At 37.7% G+C, this 22,367-nt stretch overlaps 1 protein-coding gene across 2 annotated transcripts; it reads right to left on the reverse strand.

The window, feature by feature from the left end:
* Nucleotides 1–3,359: 3,359 nt before the first annotated feature.
* Nucleotides 3,360–21,430, reverse strand: zdhhc16b (zinc finger DHHC-type palmitoyltransferase 16b). 2 transcript variants are annotated; one of them, XM_067430093.1, is made up of 11 exons: nucleotides 21,251–21,430; nucleotides 18,283–18,527; nucleotides 14,915–15,109; nucleotides 12,230–12,318; nucleotides 9,990–10,018; nucleotides 9,733–9,866; nucleotides 9,148–9,228; nucleotides 6,931–7,016; nucleotides 6,721–6,844; nucleotides 4,227–4,297; nucleotides 3,360–4,125 (listed from the first exon to the last, which is right to left on the reverse strand). In XM_067430093.1, exons 1-11 carry the CDS (start codon nucleotides 21,291–21,293, stop codon nucleotides 4,023–4,025), a joined length of 1,200 nt encoding a protein of 399 aa, XP_067286194.1. In that variant the 5' UTR covers nucleotides 21,294–21,430; the 3' UTR covers nucleotides 3,360–4,022. The 2 variants fall into 2 exon arrangements, with proteins under 2 accessions (XP_067286194.1, XP_067286193.1); XM_067430092.1 differs by lacking the exon at nucleotides 9,148–9,228.
* Between the last annotated feature and the right edge of the window lie 937 nt (nucleotides 21,431–22,367).

The raw sequence follows: 22,367 nt of genomic DNA on the forward strand, positions 1-22,367 counted from the left end.
TAGATTAGTTGTTAATGGGCAAAGAAAGAAGTCAAGACACAAGTCAAAAATAATACGTTTAAAAACTAAATATACAGATTGTGGTAATGTCCCAGTAGGAACGGTTGACTTATTTCACACCAGTTCATTTGTACAGGAAGTGCTGGACTGGCCTTAAAGGGATAGTTCACCCCAATGAAATGTTAAATAACCTGTGATTTACTCACCCTCAAGCCATCCTAGGTGTATATGACATTCTTCTTTCAGACGAATACAATCAGTTATGTTAAAAAATATCATTGCTCTTCCAAACTTTATATTGTCAGTCAATGGCAGCTCAAAATTTGAAGCCCAAAAAAGTGTTTTTGGGAAAAAAAACATTTTTCTTTTACACAAACGCATGGCCGTTGCGTTTGTGTAAAAGGGCAGCGTTTATAAGGTTATAAGGGCAGTGTGGAGCGCTTATAATGGATGCACTTTTTTGGGCTTCAAATTTTGGACTCCCATTCACTGCCATTATAAAGCTTAGAAGAGCCAGGACAGTTTTAATGTAACTCTGATTGTATTCATCTGAAAGAAGAATGTCATACACACCTAGGATGACTTGAGGGAAAGTTATTCATGAGCTTATTTTTTATTTTTGGGAGAACTATCCCTTAAATATGAACCCAACCTGTGTGTTTGAGGAAGTGAAACCAACACACTGAATATCTCAAAATTATCTGATTTCTCAAATCACAAATAACAGAAATGTTTTCAGCTTGCTTACATTTCTCGGGAGAGTCTGAGAACATTCAGAAAATTTGTAAATGAAAATAAAACTTTACAATAAGATTTCATGTGTTAACATGAGTTAACAACATTACTTAACATGAACTAACTATGGACAATGCTAGGTGTATTAATATTAATTTCAACATTTAAAATGACATGCACTTTGAACTGACATAAAAAATAAAAAATTTCATGGTTTAACATTATAAAAAATATATATTTCTTATTAGTTCATGTAGGCTTATTCATTAACTAATAAACGATACCTTATTGTAATGTTTTACCGAAAATGTTTTTATTTTACTATTAAAGCTTAACATTAAAAGGACACTATATAATTGTATTCAAAAGTAACAACATTTAAATAACGAGTTAATACTTCCAAAAACATTTTTTAAGTGTTTATATTTTTGACCTGTCTGGATGGTTTTCGCAGGAAATTGCGTATATATCACTCACCCGTGCTTGTCTCCTCACATCCAATAATAGAGAAATGCTCCGCCCACTTTGATGTGTTGTCAATGAGTCAGAAAGGTTGATATGGAGCCGTTAAACGTTTAAAACAAACGCAGAACAGAGGAGAGTCTGGCTGCAAATAGAGAATGCAACAGAGCTCGTAATAAAACTAGAATCAACATAGGCCTGGCTTTTCAGATATATGAGGGATTTGAACATTTCCATATGTAGCTATCTAATAGAGCTCATTGTAAAGCATTATCTATTGTGAACATAGACTGTAAAAACACTAGCCTGATGTGGTCAGAATATGAGTGTGATCTGCTTTATTGGGCTGTAATTATGGAGCGTTTCAACCGAACCAGGAAAGACCACAATTGGACAGACCTACAACTAATCAGAGCAATGGAGCGACACCGTTGTCAACAGAACTCAACTGCGCGCACGCTGGAAAAAGTAGAGGAAGATGAGTGTAAACGATCTTCGCAGGTGTTGTAAAAGAATTTAAGGATACACATAGTACTTACCAAACATCATTTTTGAGAGGAAGTTCTCTTCTCTGTTTAGGATTAGAACGAATTCAACCCAAGCGCTCTTTGGTAACGTCATGGATGATTACGCTACTGTTGATCATCTGTCTATCCTCATATCTCATTATATCGAATAAATAGTTATGGAAATTTTGAAATTAAAGCTAAAGCTGCAATCTCCCGAAAATCCTGGAAAAAGTCTGTTGGTGCCTCAGTGCACTCAGAAGCTGTCAATCATGACGTCACACCCCAGTTTTTATAGCATCAAATAACTAACTAAAACCAAACTTATTTAAAGAACGAACACTTGAGCTAACATCAGCGTGTTGAAGCCGACCTAAATCGACAGAAACCATCTTTAGAAAAAAAAAAGTGTAATTTGTTTAGTTTGTCTCACGTCCCACGGACACGGAGAGGACGGGTTTATGAGCTTTACTGGGACCAGCTAGCTGGAGGTGATCAAGAGGCTTTGGTCATTTTATTATTCTTTCTGTAGGGAATTTATTTTAAAGTAAGTATTGTGTCTAATAATGGGTACAGAGACAGTCCATCTTCAGATAGTCATCTCGAGGTCCTTTTCATATCAACTGTTTATATCTCTTAAAGCTACACTGTAATTTTTCCGTCTACTAGAGGGCGGCTATTCAAAACAAATGTGTAGTTTGATGACGCCAGGTCACAGCCGGTGGAAAAGAGTCAGGATACGACTCATGTTCATGAATGTGATTATTAACGTTACTGTAGTGAAGCAGAGCAGGAGCGAGTGTTGAGGAGCTGAGCGAGGCCGCTGGAGCGATTGATAATGAGACGAACAACACACTCCTCGCGAGCAGCGGGACTTTTATTATGACAGGACAGTCGCCGGCGCCATGTCTGCTTTTCCCGTCATGAGTATGAGGTAACGAAGTTCTGTTTCTCATATTAGACACATTTAAGTGTGTTTAAAATTATGTTAAGACGTTACTCTGTGCGTTCGCTCAGCGGCTGCTGTGACATGTTCACACTGAAGTGAGAGTAAAGCCTTTCTGCAGAATAAAACTGAGGGTAATTCAGATATGATGCCATTGACAGGCGACTCCCTCACACGTCCCGGTTCATTGATTAAAATAAAAATTTTCTCACGATTTACAAATAGTTGGAAACCATTAACCCCCAATAGTTGGGATATTATAAGAACTCAACAGAACAAATTATATAATACTGGCCTAGTGGTTTTTGGTTATTTTACTGCAAAAATATTACATAGTGCACCTTTGAGCCTAGTGAATGTTTTATGAACAGTAGGATAACCATATTCATCCGCACAGTCGCCGAAGCACAGCTAAAATAATGTTCCTCCACACGTTTTTTAACTGCTAAAGGGCCAAAAGGTACATAGTTTACTAGTTAACATTAACTACCAATGAACAATACTTCTACAGACTGCTATTATTCTTACTTAATGTTAATTTAGGATTTACTAATACATTATTAAGATCAAAGTTATATCTGTTTACGTTAATGCACGGTTCTCTGTCAATTCGTGTCAGAAACACATGAACTAATATTAACCAATGAGACCTTAGTGTAAAGTGTTACCAAAACCTTTTAGTTTTAGGATTTAGAAGATTTTCAAACAAATTTATGAAACAAAAATATATACTTTAATAAACATAAGAGTCTGTAACAATTCTAAGTAACCATTTTGTTATTGCTTGCAAGAAATGCATTAAAACAAACAGCAAACATATCAAAAACCAAGACATTCTGAAATTCATGTTCATTGTAATGCCAACAACATAATTAATAATGAGAAAAATGTAATTAGAAAATAATAAAACGTTAAATTTATTTCCCCAGTAGTCTGGCTTCTGGAGCCCATCTCATGTCTGTACATGTGCAGTTAAACTACAGACGCATTTCATATGTAAAACCATGTCCGTGTGTTCATAGTTTAACAAAATGCATGGACCATTTTGGAAATGTTTAGACGTTCAAATACATGGAGAGAAACAGTTTCATAAAGGATCAAAGATTCCCATGTCATCATGATCGTCATGGGAAGTGAATCTTTAAGTTAAAAAAAATATAAATATTTCACAGAAGTCACCAAAATCTATTCACATGAAGTCTTTGGCACCAAGTACTACTTTGAACTCGGCACAAGGATCTCACACAGTTGCATAAACACACATTAAAAAACCTTACAAGACCGTCTCAATCGTTCATTTGTAAAGGGCCGGGGTGACCTAGAGCCCCTTCAGTCAGAGTGTGTGTGATCCGAGCGGATCCGATCATGTGACGTCATATGGCCACTGTGTTGTGCCTGTAAGCAGGACAGTCCCACGTCAGGCCGTCCCCGTGAGGAAGATGACAGGAGGGCAGCAGGACCCGTGTTAGCCAGTCACTGCAAGACAGAAAAAGAAAAACAGATTATAAAATATTCCCTGTGAAATAGTTGTACAATTAAGCGTTGCCTAAATAATAAATCTATGGTAAACATCTGACCTCCGCTTCTCAACACCAAAAAACCTTTTCCAATTGTTCATTTTTCCATGGTGGTATGGATTACGGAAAATCTGTGAACAGACAGTCAAGTTCATCTTCAAAAATGAGAACACAATACTACATTTTTATAGAACTTCATCTCTAAAAACCATATATATATACACATTATATATATATATATATATATATATATATATATATATATATATATATATATATATATATATATATATATATATATATATATATATATATATAAATTTAAATTAAATAAATAAATTATAAAATAAATAAATAAATTGTATGTATGTATATCTATATATATATATCTATATATATATATCTATATATATATACAGTCTTGTTCAAAATAATAGCAGTACAATGTGACTAACCAGAATAATCAAGTTTTTTCGTATATTTTTTATTGCTACGTGGCAAACAAGTTACCAGTAGGTTCAGTAGATTCTCAGAAAACAAACAAGACCCAGCATTCATGATATGCACGCTCTTAAGGCTGTGCAATTGGGCAATTAGTTGAATTAGTTGAAAGGGGTGTGTTCAAAAAAATAGCAGTGTGGCATTCAATCACTGAGGTCATCAATTTTGTGAAGAAACAGGTGTGAATCAGGTGGCCCCTATTTAAGGATGAAGCCAACACTTGTTGAACATGCATTTGAAAGCTGAGGAAAATGGGTCGTTCAAGACATTGTTCAGAAGAACAGCGTACTTTGATTAAAAAGTTGATTAGAGAGGGGAAAACCTATAAAGAGGTGCAAAAAATGATAGGCTGTTCAGCTAAAATGATCTCCAATGCCTTAAAATGGAGAGCAAAACCAGAGAGACGTGGAAGAAAACAGGAAGACAACCATCAAAATGGATAGAAGAATAACCAGAATGGCAAAGGCTCAGCCAATGATCACCTCCAGGATGATCAAAGACAGTCTGGAGTTACCTGTAAGAACTGTGACAGTTAGAAGACGTCTGTGTGAAGCTAATCTATTTTCAAGAATCCCCCGCAAAGTCCCTCTGTTAAAAAAAAGGCATGTGCAGAAGAGGTTACAATTTGCCAAAGAACACATCAACTGGCCTAAAGAGAAATGGAGGAACATTTTGTGGACTGATGAGAGTTAAATTGTTCTTTTTGGGTCCAAGGGCCACAGGCAGTTTGTGAGACGACCCCCAAACTCTGAATTCAAGCCACAGTACACAGTGAAGACAGTGAAGCATGGAGGTGCAAGCATCATGATATGGGCATGTTTCTCCTACTATGGTGTTGGGCCTATTTATCGCATACCAGGGATCATGGATCAGTTTGCATATGTTAAAATACTTGAAGAGGTCATGTTGCCCTATGCTGAAGAGGACATGCCCTTGAAACGGTTGTTTCAACAAGACAATGACCCAAAACACACTAGTAAACGGGCAAAGTCTTGGTTCCAAACCAACAAAATTAATGTTATGGAGTGGCCAGCCCAATCTCCAGACCTTAATCCAATTGAGAACTTGTGGGGTGATATCAAAAATGCTGTTTCTGAAGCAAAACCAAGAAATGTGAATGAATTGTGGAATGTTGTTAAAGAATCATGGAGTGGAATAACAGCTGAGAGGTGCCACAAGTTGGTTGACTCCATGCCACACAGATGTCAAGCAGTTTTAAAAAACTGTGGTCATACAACTAAATATTAGTTTAGTGATTCACAGGATTGCTAAATCCCAGAAAAAAAAAAGTTTGTACAAAATAGTTTTGAGTTTGTACAGTCAAAGGTAGACACTGCTATTTTTTTGAACACACCCCTTTCAACTAATTGCCCAATTGCACAGCCTTAAGAGCGTGCATATCATGAATGCTGGGTCTCATTTGTTTTCTGAGAATCTACTGAACCTACTGGTAACTTGTTTGCCACGTAGCAATAAAAAATATACTAAAAACCTTGATTATTCTGGTTAGTCACATTGTACTGCTATTATTTTGAACAAGACTGTATATATATATATATATAATTTATTTATTTTCATCATAATTATATAGATTTTTGCAAATATGTTTTGTGGTTAGTTTTATGTCACAATCTCAAAGCAAAAATGAAAACCCAAAAATGTTTTATTATTAATAATAATAACAACAACGATATTATAAAATACATAATTTTTTCCAAATAATGTTTACAACTACATAGTATTGTAATATTAATAAGATTATTATTCGTAGTAGTAACAATTTTATTATCAATAGTATTATTATACATTTTTGTTTATAGTTTTAAATAAATTAATCTTTAAAAGGAAAAAAATTCATAAAAAAGCCCAAAAAAGTGTAATAATAATAACAATATTATTAAAAATAACATTGTTACTACTAAAAATATTGTAGTAATAATAATAGTTATTTTTGCCATTGCATTTTGTGCTGCTAGTTTTATATAACTTCATATCTGAAAAGCAAATGTGTGTGTCTGTGTGTGTGTCGGTGTCTGTCCTGCAAATCTCTCACTTTGCCCTTCAGCCGGAGCCGTTTTCTCTCTCTGCGGTTGATGTGTCTCTCCACACTCGTCTCTCCTCTGGTGATCAGCACGCCGTGCCACAATGTGAGGCTTCCCAGAGCGACAGACACAGAACTGAACACACACGGAAACACGTTAGAGACACACTCGCATAAACACAAGCGGTAAAGATGAGTCTGTGAAAATACTCCCGGCTTTACCTCGTCAACACCCACAGATAGATGAGGCTCTTATGAAGCATTCTCTCCTGATGGGTGAAGGCGGGCGCAGGCGTCTGATACGAGCTCTTCAAGACAAATCACTCTCATAAGATCATCATGTGTCATAACTAAAACTAACTACCGATCAAAAGTTTAGGGTCAGTTAGATTTTTTAAAATGTTTTTGAAAGAAGTCTCTTCTGCTCACCAAAGCTGCCTTTATTTGATCAAAAATAAAAAAGCAAAATTGTGAAATTACAATATTTCATATGTGAATATATGTTAAAATATAATTTATTCCTGTGATCAAAGCTGAATTAATCATCATTACTCCAGTCTTCAGTGTCACACGATCCTTCACTAATCGTTCTAATATTATTCACTGCTCAAGAAACATTTATGATTATTATAAGCGGTTTTATATTTTTGTAAAACCACGATACATTTTTTCATGATTCTTTTATTTGAAAGGTCAAAAGAGCAGGATTTATTTGAAATAGAATCGTTTGTAACATTATAATGGTCTTTACTGTCTCTTTTAATCAATTTAATGCATCCTTGCTGAACAAAATCTTTCTTTCTTTTTTTAATTACTGAAATTAAACTATTTATGTTGACCCCACAGTTTTGAACAGTAGTTAAAGAACATTTCTGAGGACTAAAACATCAACGAAATCATTTCTAATAATTGTACGAATCACATCTCTCTAATATTCTACACAGCTAGACATTAACAAGTCTGTCAGAGCTGATGTGACCTGACAGCGGCTGCAGGTTCACTGGGCAGAAACTGAGACAGACTAACTGCTCTTAAAGGGCTTTTATTCTGCTTTTGTCCATGTTCATCTCTCTTTAGTGTGTGATGTTGCTCTTTGAGCATGAAAAAGCTCTGCAAAGTCACAGAGCAGAAAGTTCTTCTCTGTATCATTGTCAGTGTTTCTGACTCCCTGAAACGGCTCCACTGTAGTCTTGGGTTTTCTTCCAGGAACAAACACATCACAATATTCCTCATTATAATAATTCATATGCAGAATAAAGGGGTGGGGCCTGTTTGAGTGAGCTGAAACTGTCGGTTATGGTAAGGGCCAGGACATTTTCCAAACACGCGTTGAGCGCTTGACCAATCACAACACACTGATCCAGCCGACCAATCAGAGCACAGTGTGCTTTTCAGAAGGAGGGGCTTCATAGAGACAGGAACTTAACAGAGCATGACTAGCCATGTACTTTCCGCCACCCTGTTTTTGCACATTTTTGAAGTATCAGCAGAAATGAGTGATGGAAACACCACATTTCTAGATTTTTTTTTTTTTTAGGTATAATTATACACTCACGGGAGGTGGTTTTTGACTTTTGAATATTGAGTTAATGAGAATGATTAGACAATTCACTCACCCTCAAGCCATCCCAGGTGTATATGACTTTCTTCTTTCAATCAAACACAATCAGACTTATATTAAAAATGTCCTGGCTCTTCCCGAGTGAATGGTACCTGGGATTCAAAAGCCCAAAAAAGCACATCCACCCCTCATAATAATACGTTGATTAATAAAGGCCTTCTGATGCATTTTTGTACGAAAATTTTCCATAATTATTCCCTACGTCTCCTGCACAGCCTGGAACATAACATCTATTTCCATGATCTGCCATTTTCGCTATCCTCATGTGACGCATGCACTGCCGTATACAAATCTTGGGGCGTAAATATTAATGATCCCCAGCGATTGCGTCACATTTGGCGTTATGTTGAGAATCGCCTGTTTTTCCGTGGTGTTTTTCACAAACAAGATTTACATATGAAAGAGGAAATAATGGTGTTTGAGACTCACTGTATGTGATGTCCATGTACTGAACTCTTGTTATTCAACTATGGCATAGTTCATTTAAATTTTCATTCTAGGGCACCTTTAACAGGTTTCAGGGCTGTGCTTACTAATATTAACCTGTGAGGTGAAAGTACTAAACATTTAGTATGTCATTTTATGATGCCAACACAAATATTGAGACTATACTCTGAAATGTTCTACAATGTTTTGCGTAGTAAGAGCATTAATATAAACTCAAGGATGAGTAGAAAATATTGTCTATGGAAATCAACAACAGGCTGAACCTGTATTTAAACTGGAACATTCCTTACAGTACGGCAAGTGAAAATGTCTGCTTTAGCCCTCTAGGAGTTTTGCCCAGCATGCACCTGCAGCCTATGTGCCGTTTCTACCTGCCGTGGGAATGAGATATAGATTAGCCCCGCCCCCGGGACCGCCTCCCCTTGTGTGTGAATGTCCATATACCTGCCTGACTATAAAAACAATACAAACGCAAGCTTACCACAACACAATCTCCTATTATGATCATTTAAAGGTTGATTTATGAGATAAATTAATACTTTCATTCATCGAGGATGCGTTAAATTGGTCAAAAGTGACATTAAAGACATTTCTAATGTTACAAAAGATTATATTCCAGTTAAACTGTGATACATTTTTAGGATTATTTGATGAAAAGAACACGTTTCCACAAAAATATAACTGTTTTCAACATTGATAATAATCATAAATGTTTCTTGAGCATCATATCAGAATGATGACACTGAAATTAGGATAAATTGAGCTTTGAGCACAGGAATAAATGACATATTAAAATATATATACACAACAGTTATTTGAAATTATAATAATATTTCACAATATTAGAGTTTTACTCCATTTTTGATCAAATTAACGCATCCTTGGTGAGCAGAAGATACTTCTTTCCAAACCCATAGTAAACCCTACAGGAAGTGAAGAATGGTAGACGGACTGACCTCGATGGCATCATAAGCCTCCAGGAACATGTCTTTGGCACTGATGCTGCAGTAGATGCAGCCCATGGTCATGTACAGACAGAAACTGAAGAAGTAACGGTGGTTGAAATGACCCACGCAGTTATTTAACCAGGCTGGATGAGTGGGCAGTTAAGACGGAAACCACAGCAGGACATTGTCACGTGATAATGAAAGAACGTACTTTTCTTCACATATCGTAAGGCCATTTTTATTTACTGGCTGCTTGACAAGGATACGACAGTGGTGGTCCATTTTCAAAATACATCTGTGATGGAGAGAACAAAATAATGCATTATTTTATTTATAACTTGGACTGCAGCAGATTAGTAATGTTCATCTTCAGAACAAAAATTCATATATTTTTGATAAAATCCAAGACGTTTCTGAACCACCCATGGTAGAGCCCTGCACAGGCCTCAAATCTAGGCCCTAGCCCGGCCCGGGCCCGAGACGCTGAGGCCCTAGCCCGGCCCGTGTCCGACAGCTTATCAAAATTCTCGGCCCGAGTCCGACTAGAGCCCGTTTTTTTTTTTTTTTTTTTTTTTTACATTGTTGCAGCCATTAAAATAGTTCTGTTTTGTTTTTAATGTCAAAGTAGTTATTTTTCGTTTCGTTTCTTTAGTACGTTAATTTAGAAAAATGTTTAGAGCATTTTTTTGTTTGTTAAATTAAAGTTTTAATTTTTTTAAGTGACGACCAAAAGCGGCCAGCGGCCGACAGTGAGTTAACCGCATATTTAATTAATTTAGTCTCTCAAATCAACTCTTGACTTGTCTTGCCTATAATAAAATCCATAAAACACTTCAAGCATCACAATGTTAGTTAATTTCGCCAACTATTACCACCAGTAGCCTAAAAGGCATTTTTGACGAGCTGAGGCAGGCTGATTCTGCTCGCGGCTCTCGCAAACGGAGCTAAACAAATAAAATAAAAAAAGCACATGCAGGTTGTCTTATAGCCTACCTTACACCTACGCAAATGAATATAAATCCCATCTTCAATTCCCGGGGTATATGCTCATTTAACGGAGTTTACAGCAACGGAAGCAAAAGATTAAGATGCATTTTATTCAGCAGCTTATTTCAGATTCAAATACCACATAAGAGAGCGCGACGCACTGGTAAGATAATGATCTCATTCATCTCATTCATTTTTATTGAAGATGATGGTGTTTTTGACTATCTTAGACTTATTTTAAGTTTCATTTACGGCCATTTGCGTTGGCTTGCTTTAGTCATTTGCGGCGATGCGTGTTGCAGCACCATCATATCTATCTGACTACAACATATAGCCCATAAAACATTGTGACACATAATGACATAATGTTTGAAAGTCTGTAGGTTAACATAAATGCAGATAGGCCTAATTGTAATAATAAAAGACAACATAGCCTAATTATCGATTTTGAAATATTAAACCAGTCAATACAGAACGAATTATTCTGTAGCCTTTTGCCGTCAATACCATGGATATGGCATGGTCCGGCTACTGCCGAAGTTGTCTTTGCTGTATCAATAGGCAATATATTTATATTTAACATGAAGTATAGGGCTTCCCTGTACATTAATAGCACCAGACGCCCCGCGGATGACACGCAACAGAAACGCCACGCTCACACCACGCTTGCAGTGTGTCTCCGTGCTGAAGAAACGCGCGCTGCTGCTGGCGCGGACTCTGAACCTATGCTCTGAACACTGTGCGAGCCATCTTGACAGTCGCGTTAGCTATTATGGTCTCGTGTTGTTTCCACCCGCGCAGAACTCATTGTTCCTTTTAATTGATAAAATAAATATAAAACGAAGGAGAAGCCTATAAAAAGGCCCGAAGCCCGGCCCGCGTTTTAGGTATGACATGAAAATTGGCCCGAAGCCCGGCCCGAGGGGCGTAAAAAAGTCGGGGCCCGTCGGGCTCGGGCATAAATGGCTTTAACCCATGGGCAGCAACATCATTGCAACTTTCAAGGCCCAGAAAGGAAGTAAAGACATGGTTAAAATAGTCCATGTGACAAAAAAAAATGACTTCTCGTCTGTGTCCGTCTCCTACACTGCTGATGTTGTAGATACAGTGCAGCACCTCCTGGTTTTACGTCAGAACGCTGGCTTACCATTGGCCGACGCCATTCACATGAACACCACAACACGTGTGTGATGCTGACACAGGAGCTGGCCAATAATGAGCCGGCATTCTGATGTAGAACTAGGAAGGGCTGTACTGTATCTACATCAACAGCAGAGTCTTACACAGAGAAGTTATTGTTGATTTTTGTGCACAAAGTATTCTCGTTGCTTCATAACATTAAGGTTGAGCCACTGGAGTCACATTAATATGTTGGATATATGTTGGAGTCACATATTTTAACAATGTCTTTACAACAGTCATTTTTGGGTTAACTAACCCTTTAACAACATACAATCTGACACACTGCACATCAGATTGACTTGTCTTGTTTTGCCTTGAGTTTGCTAACTTGTCTCACCTGTTGCAGATGCTGCAGTGATGCGTTCTGGCTGGTTTGGGAACGATACATTTTTTACAGATGGTAACAGTTGGTATATCACTCTTTTCCTAAAACAAAACGACATCAGCATGCAACAAACACTTACTAATATATGTTAGATACTGAAAATAAAAGTACACAATAAATGAATAGGCAACACATCTAGAGCTGTCTTTTGATTTGAATAAATTTGCAAAAAAAGAAGCTTAAGTGCTTAATTTCTCTGCAACTAGCGTGCAAACTGAACGCAACTGCGAAAATAATGACTTATCAAGCACTCCTCCCATTTTTAATTGATTGGAAACTCACATCAATGTTTGAGCTAGAGTTGCCCTGTCAGCCAATAGAGTTCAACAGTGGCTGTCTACTTTATCAACAGACTTGATTCAGGAAGGTTTTTTTTCCAAGGGGATTTTAAAAAGTCTTTGTTAAAGCGTTATAAGCCACAAACCAAAGCAACCAACCGCAAGGAGAATCACAACATTAAAAACTTTGAGTTGAAGCAAAAAGCATAACATCGGACAAAAAGACTGTAAACGTCACGGCTTTAATGAGGGAAAGAACTACAATCCCATGAAGCATTACGGATGACAATCAAATTAAAAACAAGTGGTAAATATAAAACTACTGTTTTTAAGATGTTCATTTTGTATACAAACACAACATATTTTATGTTTGTTGCAAAATATACATATACAGTTATTTATGTAGATTGAAAGTGTAGGGAGACTGAATCAGTCACATCATTCGCCGGGCTTCACAGGACTGGACCGGCACCAAAGAGTTATTTTGGCGTAATTTGCTTGTTTTTATTCTCTGGGTAATGTAGTTTTTCACCAGGAAATCCACTGGTAAACATGATTGTTTTAAAGTGCCCCTATTTTGGTTTTGATATTATTATATTATTCCCTTTCATATCATGCCATTATTGATACAGCTCCCGCATTTGCACTGCAATAAATGATAGGGATGCACGATATTGGATTTTTGCCGATATCCGATATTTTTCAGCTCATTTTGGCCGATGCCGATACCGATGCCGATATATGTTTATTTTTTCCCTTTGTTTGGAAACAACACCATTTTGAGCAAAAACTATTTTTTTTCATTCTGGTTTCAGATTTCTGAGGTATCCTTACTAAAAGGATTCTTGTTGAAGATAAATAAATGTTAATAAAGTTCTTTTTATGATAAGAGTATATTAAAAGCTCTGAAAATAACAATAATAAAGTCAGTAATTTTTCACCCCAGATGCAGCTGTAACCTAAATATTGTATTTTGGGATTTAACGTTTGTGCACATGAAGTGGGGGTGGCATGACATCCATTGATGCTGTCTTTTAATTCTACAATTATTGTAGAGCTCCTTGGATTATTTTTCATCATCCATTTAGTAAAATTTTATTACAGATTAATACACTGTATATAAAAGTATTTAATTTACAAGTGTCATGCTTGTGATTTATGACATCATTACTGATTTGTTTATTCAGAACAAGAAGTAACTTCAATTTATTTGTGTATTCTACTTTTCATTGTATTAGTGTAACAACAGCGCCCCCACTACATGTATAAATATATAGCGGTCTAGCGGGAGGGCACTAGGACCTGGAGGAGCTTCTGCTGCTGTGGAGGCTGCCGCACACGCTAGAGAGTGGGACTGGGGAGACGCGATTGGGCTTGTTTTGGGCTAGTTTTGTTGTGAAAACGTGGCAAATCTGCTGCTGACGGTCACGTCCTTCTGTACGTGCATTCAGAAATTCAAGGCAGCATTTAAAAACAGTCAATATAAATCACTGTACATGCAATGTATTTTCTTGTTTTCACTTGAAGAATGACCGCAGTGCTGACATGGTCTTATCGCTGTAGCACTCCTTGCACACGTGAGTTATTGCAGGCACATATCAACACGTTATCATATCGGCAAGGCATATCAGCATAATGTTTTCATATCGACCGATGCCGATTTTTATATTTTAAGCGTTTATCGGCCGATTCCGATGTCGTGCCGATAATATCGTGCATCCCTAATAAATGAGAAGCCAATCAGAGCAGAAAAGACCAATCACAACAGACTGGGCAGTCTGGCCAATCAGAGCAGAGTAAACTTGCAGAAAGGAGGCGTTTAGAGAGACTGATTCATCCGTCGAGTCGTTTGAGAATCATTAAACATTGTGGTGATGTGCAATGTATATTATGAAAAAATCAAGGTGTTTTTTGACCTCTGATGCATGTAAACCTGTTGTAAGATACACCAAAACAACATTAGGAGCCTTTAAAACAGCATCATAGGGGCACTTTAAAACAAGTTGAAAAAATAAAGACTGAAAGCGAATACAACATCGTACCTCATTAATGGTTTTAACGATCTAACCGTTTATCATTAATGGTTTATAAATGGACTGCATTTATATAGCGCTTTCAACAGACCCTATGGCCATCCAAAGCGCTTTACATATTGCCTCAAATTCACCCATTCATACACCGACGGCGGTGTCAGCCATGTAAGGCGCCATCCAGCTCGTCGAGAGCAGCTGGGGTTTGGTGTCTATAATTTATCATTAAAAATCTGAAACATTTTTACTTCCAGAAACCGATTGTTGTACTCTATTGCTTACTTAAAATGTAAAATTAGAATGTGAAAAAGTGAAGTATCTTCAGGCACCTGCGGCGGGAAACCCGGAGACGTGACTGTGGCTTTATAGTAATGGAAGACCAGCATGAGGAGGTTCCAGTGGCCGTAGCAGAGGTGCCAGAGGATCCAGTGAACGGGGTACGTGCTGAGGATGATGGGCAGCACGCACAGATAGACGATAATCACCACAGAGCTGGTTAAGGTGATCACCAGAGACACAAACACCTTTACAGAGGAAACAGAGACGAGGGATTAGAAATGGTCAATCCTGTGAGCTGTTAAAGTTTAAAGACGCATTAACAAACCAGTTCACACGTGAGCTGCACAATTCTGGATGAAGAGACACGTTTTTTTGTTTAAAATAGAAATCACAATTCTAAATGGACACCTAAACATTTCATTTTAATCAGTTTGAATGAATGATTCAATGACTCGCTTATGAAGACCCTTGTTTTGTTCCTGGATGAATCGGTGGGTTTGAACTAATCTCGTGAATGTGTCCTCCGAAGGCAGCGTTTTTAAGCTTTCGGACACAGCCAGTGACAATCACAGGGACTTTGTTAAAGGGATACTTCACCCAAAAATGAAAATCATGTAATTCTAAACCCGTAAGACTTTCGTGCATCTTCAGACCACAGAGCAAGATATTTTTGATGAAATCTGAGTGTTCTGTTACTCTATTGACAGTCTATGCAACTACCACTTTCAAGGCCCAGAAAGGTAGTAAAGACATTATAGTAAAATAACCAGTGATTTAACCTCAATTGTATGAAGTGCTTTTTGCACACACACAAAAAAAAAACTATTCACCACTTAATTTACAAAATATTAATCTCCAACGCACGTCCACTAGAGCACCATGAAGTGTTCATTAAAATATCTTAATTTCTGTTCTTAAGATGAATGTCTTACGGGTTTGGAATGACATGAGGTTGAGGATTTAAAGACAATCTTCTTTTTTGGGTAAACTAACCCTTTAAAACACCTACTAGTGTACCTGTGAAATTGATACAATCTTTATTTGAAGGGCCCTATTTTAAAGCCGCACTTGGCTACTTTTGCTCTCGGGGTCCCCCTACAGTTTGGAAAAAATAATGTCCTCAACTACTGTCGTAAGAGCTGTCATCCTACAACAGGGGATGCCATCGCGCGTGCATTTGTTGACATGACAACCCTGATAGCCCTGAACTAGTGATGCGTCGGTCGTCTCATAACCCGCGGACCCCGTATGTCTATTTAATGGTTGCGGGTGCGCGGCGGGTTGTAAAAATATATACAGTGGTGCGGTGCGGGCCAAATAACTTCATAAAAGTGGCGCCAGGGGTCGGTGCAGCACTAACAGTTCCCCTGAACACTGCAGGAGGAGTTCAGAGTTCTTCTGGCGTCGCGTGTGAAATGTCTTCATCCCAGGTAACGTTACAGTCAGTGGCATGTTTCAGCATGTCATATGAATATAATTTCATGGGTTTTATTTTTTTCAAACGCCAAATAATCACGATGCTCACGTTTACAAGCCAGCGTCATTATAGTAGTCTATTGGTTACCGTTTTACAGAATCTATATGATACTTCAGTTCAATGTTTGAGTGGTAGCTCACCGTAACAAGCAGGACAGCATCGGTCGGGCACGCCTCCTTCAGCTCACGCCGACGAGCAAACGCTGGTCACATGTTGATCCTCGTCCTGCCTTTAATCCCATCACTTTTTCGTTTCCTCTAATTGCTTTCCTCCAACAAAACCTTTTCTTTCTTATTTGTCTCTGCTGCTTCGGACATGACTATATTATCCGACGAACAAAGTTGGGCTCGCACGTCCGAATGTAAGGAAGTGTGGGTGTTGGTGGAAGTGACGTATATGCCGTAAAGCAGTCGAATTGTGTAGTTCTTTTTGTTCTCGGGTTACTACCCGAAACACGAAGTTTAAAAGTACGATTAAAAATGATACAGACCCCATCAGGCTATGGCAGACGTGTCATTCAACCTATTGTAAGTCGATTTATCATCACAAGAGTCTGAAAAAATATATTATGAAGGTAGAAAAGTTACCTAGTGCTGCTTTAATGATCTGAGCACTGAAGTGCATGACGCAGGTTCACTTAGGGCGTGTCCGAATCCACTTTTGCTAGTTTAACGATTGAAAAAAACAGTCAGCTAAGTGCATGGTCCAAAAAGGCTTGTCCTAGTCTCTTAATGATTCATGGCTTTGTTTTGGGCCTAACCTGCAATAAACCAATCAGAGTCTCATCTCCCTTTCCTTTTAAAAGCCAGTTGTGCTCGCACTATGGCGGATTCACTATTTACATGCGAGCGGAAAGACTGAACGCGTCTCCAGAGACGAATCCTTTTATTTTTAATATTGAAAAATGTGTGTGTGTGCTGGCATCACATTGCACCGGGTGTATGATGTGCAAGAAGTGTTAATTTACTTTCAAAAGGTGATTTACGCTACTGTGATCACTACTGTAGACATCAGTGTTTATGTTTAAACTTTTATCCCAGAACTTCTGTGATCATTTGAATAATTATTACACAGAAATAATGATACAATGTGGTTGAAAACTGCTCTCTCTGGATCAGCACCAACACAGATCTGAATCGGTATGATCACACTCGTCAAAGATTTAAAGGTGCCCTAGAATGATTTGAAACAATATGTTAAATTGTTCTCTAATATTTACATAGAGGGTATGTGGCTTATTTAATGGCAAAAATTCTCCAGATTTTCACTAACTTATTTAGTTTTGTATGGTACTTGGTGTTTCCTATTGTTACTATACTAGCCTCTTGCGTTATCTAGACAATGCTGTCTCTCTAAGAAATGTTCTATTTAATCAGAAATTGTTTAAACAGTCAATAAGTGGATTAATCAGTACTTACTGCTTGCAGGAATATAGTTGTAATGGTCCCTTTCTTCAGTTTAAGACGCTGAGTGAAGCTTGCTTGAAATGGGCCGAACAAACGAACGATTTATTGTGGTATCCGATTATAATAAACCTCAACCATGTGTCATGAGAGCCGTTTTTGCTATCTTCGAGTGTCTTGTTTACCATCAGTAGATTCGGCTTGTTTGGACAGATGCAAATGTTGGGGGGTTAATATAAATTATCCCCAACGCTTGCGTCACGGTTGGGTTTATGTTGAGAAGCACTTTTTTTTTCTTGGAGGTTTTGATTTACAAGCTTTACATAAGAAATAGGAGGCAGTGATGTTTGAGACTCACAGTATGTGATGTCCTTTACTGAACTCTTATTATTTCACTAAGGCAAGGTTAATTCAAATTTTCATTCTAGGGCACCTTTAATAGACTTAGCTAAATCGTTGCCATTTAGGACATGCACTAGCTTTTATGATGGACACCACATACTAAATGACTGAAGAAAATTGATTTTGTTCTCCTTACCACTCCAAACCAGCGGGTCATGTTGTCCACCAGCCAGTAGATGGGCTCAAAGACACAGTCGAGCACCGTGTCTGAATTGGTCAGGACGTTGTAGTGCAGGGACTTCAGTAGCACCGTCCCATAGTTCCACAGGTCTCGTACTCTGCTCGGCCGCTTCCGGCGTCCTCGTCGAGGGCAGAGCCGGAACCAGCGCAGGAAGAGACGCATGACTTTGGCGAGGTACCACCTCCAGCTACGCATCCCCCCTTCAACACACACACACACACACAGTGTTTCTATTCGCCGTATCAAACACAAACACAGGTTACAAATACCCTGACCTCCTCACCTCGACATGATGAAAACACCAATACCTGCTCGTCTGACCTTTACAGTCTTCATTAAAAATACATTCAGACAATCAGTAAATAATACTGGATTCAAAGACTTTAAATATTAATACAATTGAGAATAAGTCTATCAAATAGCTTTTTATAATAGAAAACATATTATAATAAAAAAATATAATAATAAAAAAAATTATAATAGTCTTTATTATTATTTATTTATTTTAAATGTGAGAATAAAGTACCTCTCCAAATGTAGAGAAAAGAAAATCTAAGAAATTCCAGAAAAATAAGTAAATAATTATTTTTGAAAACCGAAACACACACACACACACACACACACACGTTGCAAGATATTACATAAATATATAAGTATACATACATAAATACAATTAGTTTAAATAAGCAAGTAAATAAATACATTCTTTTTTAAATCAAATAAAAACACACACAAATTTAAAACATATTCCAGAAAAATATATTAGTAAGTAAATAAATCAATAAATACATTTTTGTGCAAAAAAAACTAAATCTTTTAGGCACACAGAGTGTAATTAAAATCCTTACCAAACTCGTATGATTTTTGATTTTCTAAGCAAATAAATGCATTCAAATAGGACCCAATTAAAATTGTTCTGAGCTTGTCTGTTCCAAGAGAGAAACTGTCCTAGACTATTTCCAAGACATCTACTCCAGAACTGAGGAGACACACACACACACGCACACGCACACGCACACACCTTCCCTGACATAAAAAAGCATTAGTTTGATTAGATAAAGTGTAGCGAGATCAAAATACCTGGTCAAGGAGTGGATAATTATTGCGCAGGATTATCAACTAATGTCCGAGGCAGAAAAAAACACTATAAATATTTGATCAAGTCCTTGGAGGTTCGCCTTATGCAACAACAACAACCAACTTAAAAAAAAGTTTCAAGTCACATGAAGACCAGTGTAACCCAGCACTGGATGCACTTCCTCACAGGACAATAAGTGTCCATCTGATACGGCCAGTGGCTGATGAAAGTGAGTATTAGTTACAAGATTGAGGCAGTATTTTTATCCGAGTCCCATGGGGTTCCTCTCTAATGAGACGAGCCATCTGGCCACCCCGACCCACTTCATCTTTCCGAATGTCGCAGGTGAAAGGTGAGCTTGTGGTAAAGGCAATTTAATGGTGACGTGATGACGACGTCATGTTGATGTCACATGGTGTCAGTAGCTTGTTACTTAATATCTAATATTTTAAGGGAATAAGGATTGAATGTAAACTCTCAGATCAGTACGTAATTTTGTAATGTTTTGAATGTTTAATCTTCTTGTCTAGATTAAACAGTACTGGAGTGTCAATATCCAATCAAATGCATTGATCAAATCTGATCAAATGCATTCATAAAAAAAATATTTAAAAAAATACAATAATTGATAAAATAATAATACATAATAAATATTAACATAAAAATTGTTTTACAGTCTCCTTGTTTCACATATATGCACGTACCAAAGTAATAACAGTAAATTATGCAAAAGCAATTAACCTTAAACCAAACCAAACCCTAACTGTTAATGAATATTACTCAGTACTTACAATGTATGATTACATTGTAACAAGGGCATTTTACAGTGCAATTACACACCTATCAGGCATAACATTATGATTATTTTGTTGGTCCCCCTTTTGCTGTCAAAACAGCTCTGACCCGTCGAGGCATGGACTCCACTAGACCCCTGAAGGTGTGCTGTGGTATCTGGCACCAAGATGATAGCAGCAGATCCTTTAAGTCCTGTAAGTTGCGAGGTGGGGTCTCCATGGATTGGACTTGTTTGTTCAGCACATCCCACAGATGCTCGATTGGATTGAGATCTGGGCAATTTGGAGGCCAAGTCAACACCTCAAACTGGCTGTACATTGGCTTAACAATGCTTAGGTAGGTGGAGCATGTCAAAGTAACATCCACATGGATGGAGGACCCAAGGTTTCCCAGCTGAACATTGCCCAAAGCATCACACTGCCTCACTGCCACTGCCCAAAGCATTGCTGCCTAATATATCCCACCTACTAACAGGTCTGGACTGACTGATGACGGTGTAAGTCCCTAACAAAATCTGTGTCTGCATAGGAAGCCCCTTTTCCTTCAAAAGTAAGGAGCTTTGCACTGTAATTGGAAAGGCTTAACTTCGTCACGCCTTACAGCAGAGCACTCCCACATATCCTGTTAGCACGTTTACTTACCGTACCCATGGATTATTTCAGGACATTTCAGGAAATTCAGGGTTTAAAGTACTATAACGTTATACTAAACAGCATAGACACTGAAGAGACATAAGCAAAGCTCAGTACTGTGCACGTTTGCCTTCTGTCTGCATGGAAACCTGCACTTGACCTGGTTCCACTGCCATGGTTATGATTGACACACTGTAACACTGACACCGGCTATGACCTCCTCAGGTGTACACTTTCACTTCTGATCAAAGGATAAACTAAACTTTCCATTACAACAGCAGAACAAAGACAAGCCAGGTCAAACCATGGACGAACGCCTGTGTTTTGTACGGTCACTGCAGTGGACAGCTGCTGTAACGTTATATTCACATCACGTGAAGATGCTCAGAACACAAAAACGATTTTAAAAGATACTTACCACCAAATCTGGTCCCGTAAAGTTTTTCGACCGAATTGCTCATACAATGATTCAGGTCATGGTCGCAAATGAATGAAACACGTTCAGGATAATCACAACATGTTCAATATAATGCACTTTTCTCGTGTAGCATTGAACTGAGCCAGTACCATAGGGTTAGTCCCAATGGGACTTCCGGTGTTTACAGTCGTTTTCAAAATAAAGGTCGCGACAGCGGGCGCGATATTTTTTTATTCCCCAGGATGGTAGAGGAAGGTATACCGCCTTTTTCGTCTATGATTGGCTAGAAGGGCTCTCCTCCGATTGGTTATACATCTCACGTTCATGGCAGGCCATCAGCTAGTGATAACCAATCGGAGGAGAGCCCTTCTAGCCAATCATAGACGAAAAAGGCGGTATATCCTCCCCTACCATCCTTGGGGAAAAAATATCGCGTCCGGGGCGTACACATCTTTGTAATTTTTTTCCACATAGAAATTGATAGTGTATAAAATTCAAGACAGAACACTGAAGTCCATAATATTGTTAAGCGATAGTCTTTAAAATATGGAAGCTTGTTTGAATAAAAAATAAAAAAGGTAAGTACGACCTTTTATCTCACAATTTCTGACTTTTCGTAATCCTGACTTTATAACTCGCAAAAAGTCAAAAAAGTGTTTTATTCCATTGCGGAAATAAGCTTCCATAGTAAACATTTTTTTAAAGTCAGAATTGCAAGATATAAACTTGCAATTGCAAAAAGAACTAGCAATTCTGACTTTATGTTTTGCAATTCTGACCTAACAACTCACAATTGCGAGTTTATATTTACACAATTATCAGACAAAAAGTCAGAATTGTGAGATATAAATAATCAATTTCGAGAAAAATATCAGAATTGTGAAATAAAAGTCACAATTCTGAGTTAATTTTTTTATTATTCAGTGGCGGAAACAAGCTTAAATAATATCCAAAATCAAACATGCATAAAGCAAAACGTTTAATAGATCAAGAGTTTTTATTAATTTACGAGTATGGTACTCGCTTTAATTCGTGCTACGTTCCCTTTAAGGTTACCAAGGGTTACAGTTTCCATGTGAGAACGAGGCGAATTGACGTCAATGCCAGGCTTTGATTG

Source organism: Pseudorasbora parva, chromosome 21 (assembly GCF_024679245.1).
Source record: "Pseudorasbora parva isolate DD20220531a chromosome 21, ASM2467924v1, whole genome shotgun sequence".
Taxonomy (NCBI): Eukaryota; Metazoa; Chordata; class Actinopteri; order Cypriniformes; family Gobionidae; genus Pseudorasbora; species Pseudorasbora parva.

Bases quoted from the DNA above. Each gene is read 5' to 3' on its own strand.
- zdhhc16b (XM_067430093.1), bottom strand. From the start codon at position 21,293: ATGAGCAATTCGGTCGAAAAACTTTACGGGACCAGATTTGGTG. The intron at 12,319-14,914 runs GTGCCTGAAGAT...GTTTTGTTTTAG, and splicing joins CTCCGGGTTTCCCGCCGCAG to GAAAAGAGTGATATACCAAC. The intron at 10,019-12,229 runs GTGAGACAAGTT...TCTCCATCACAG, and splicing joins CACTGCAGCATCTGCAACAG to ATGTATTTTGAAAATGGACC.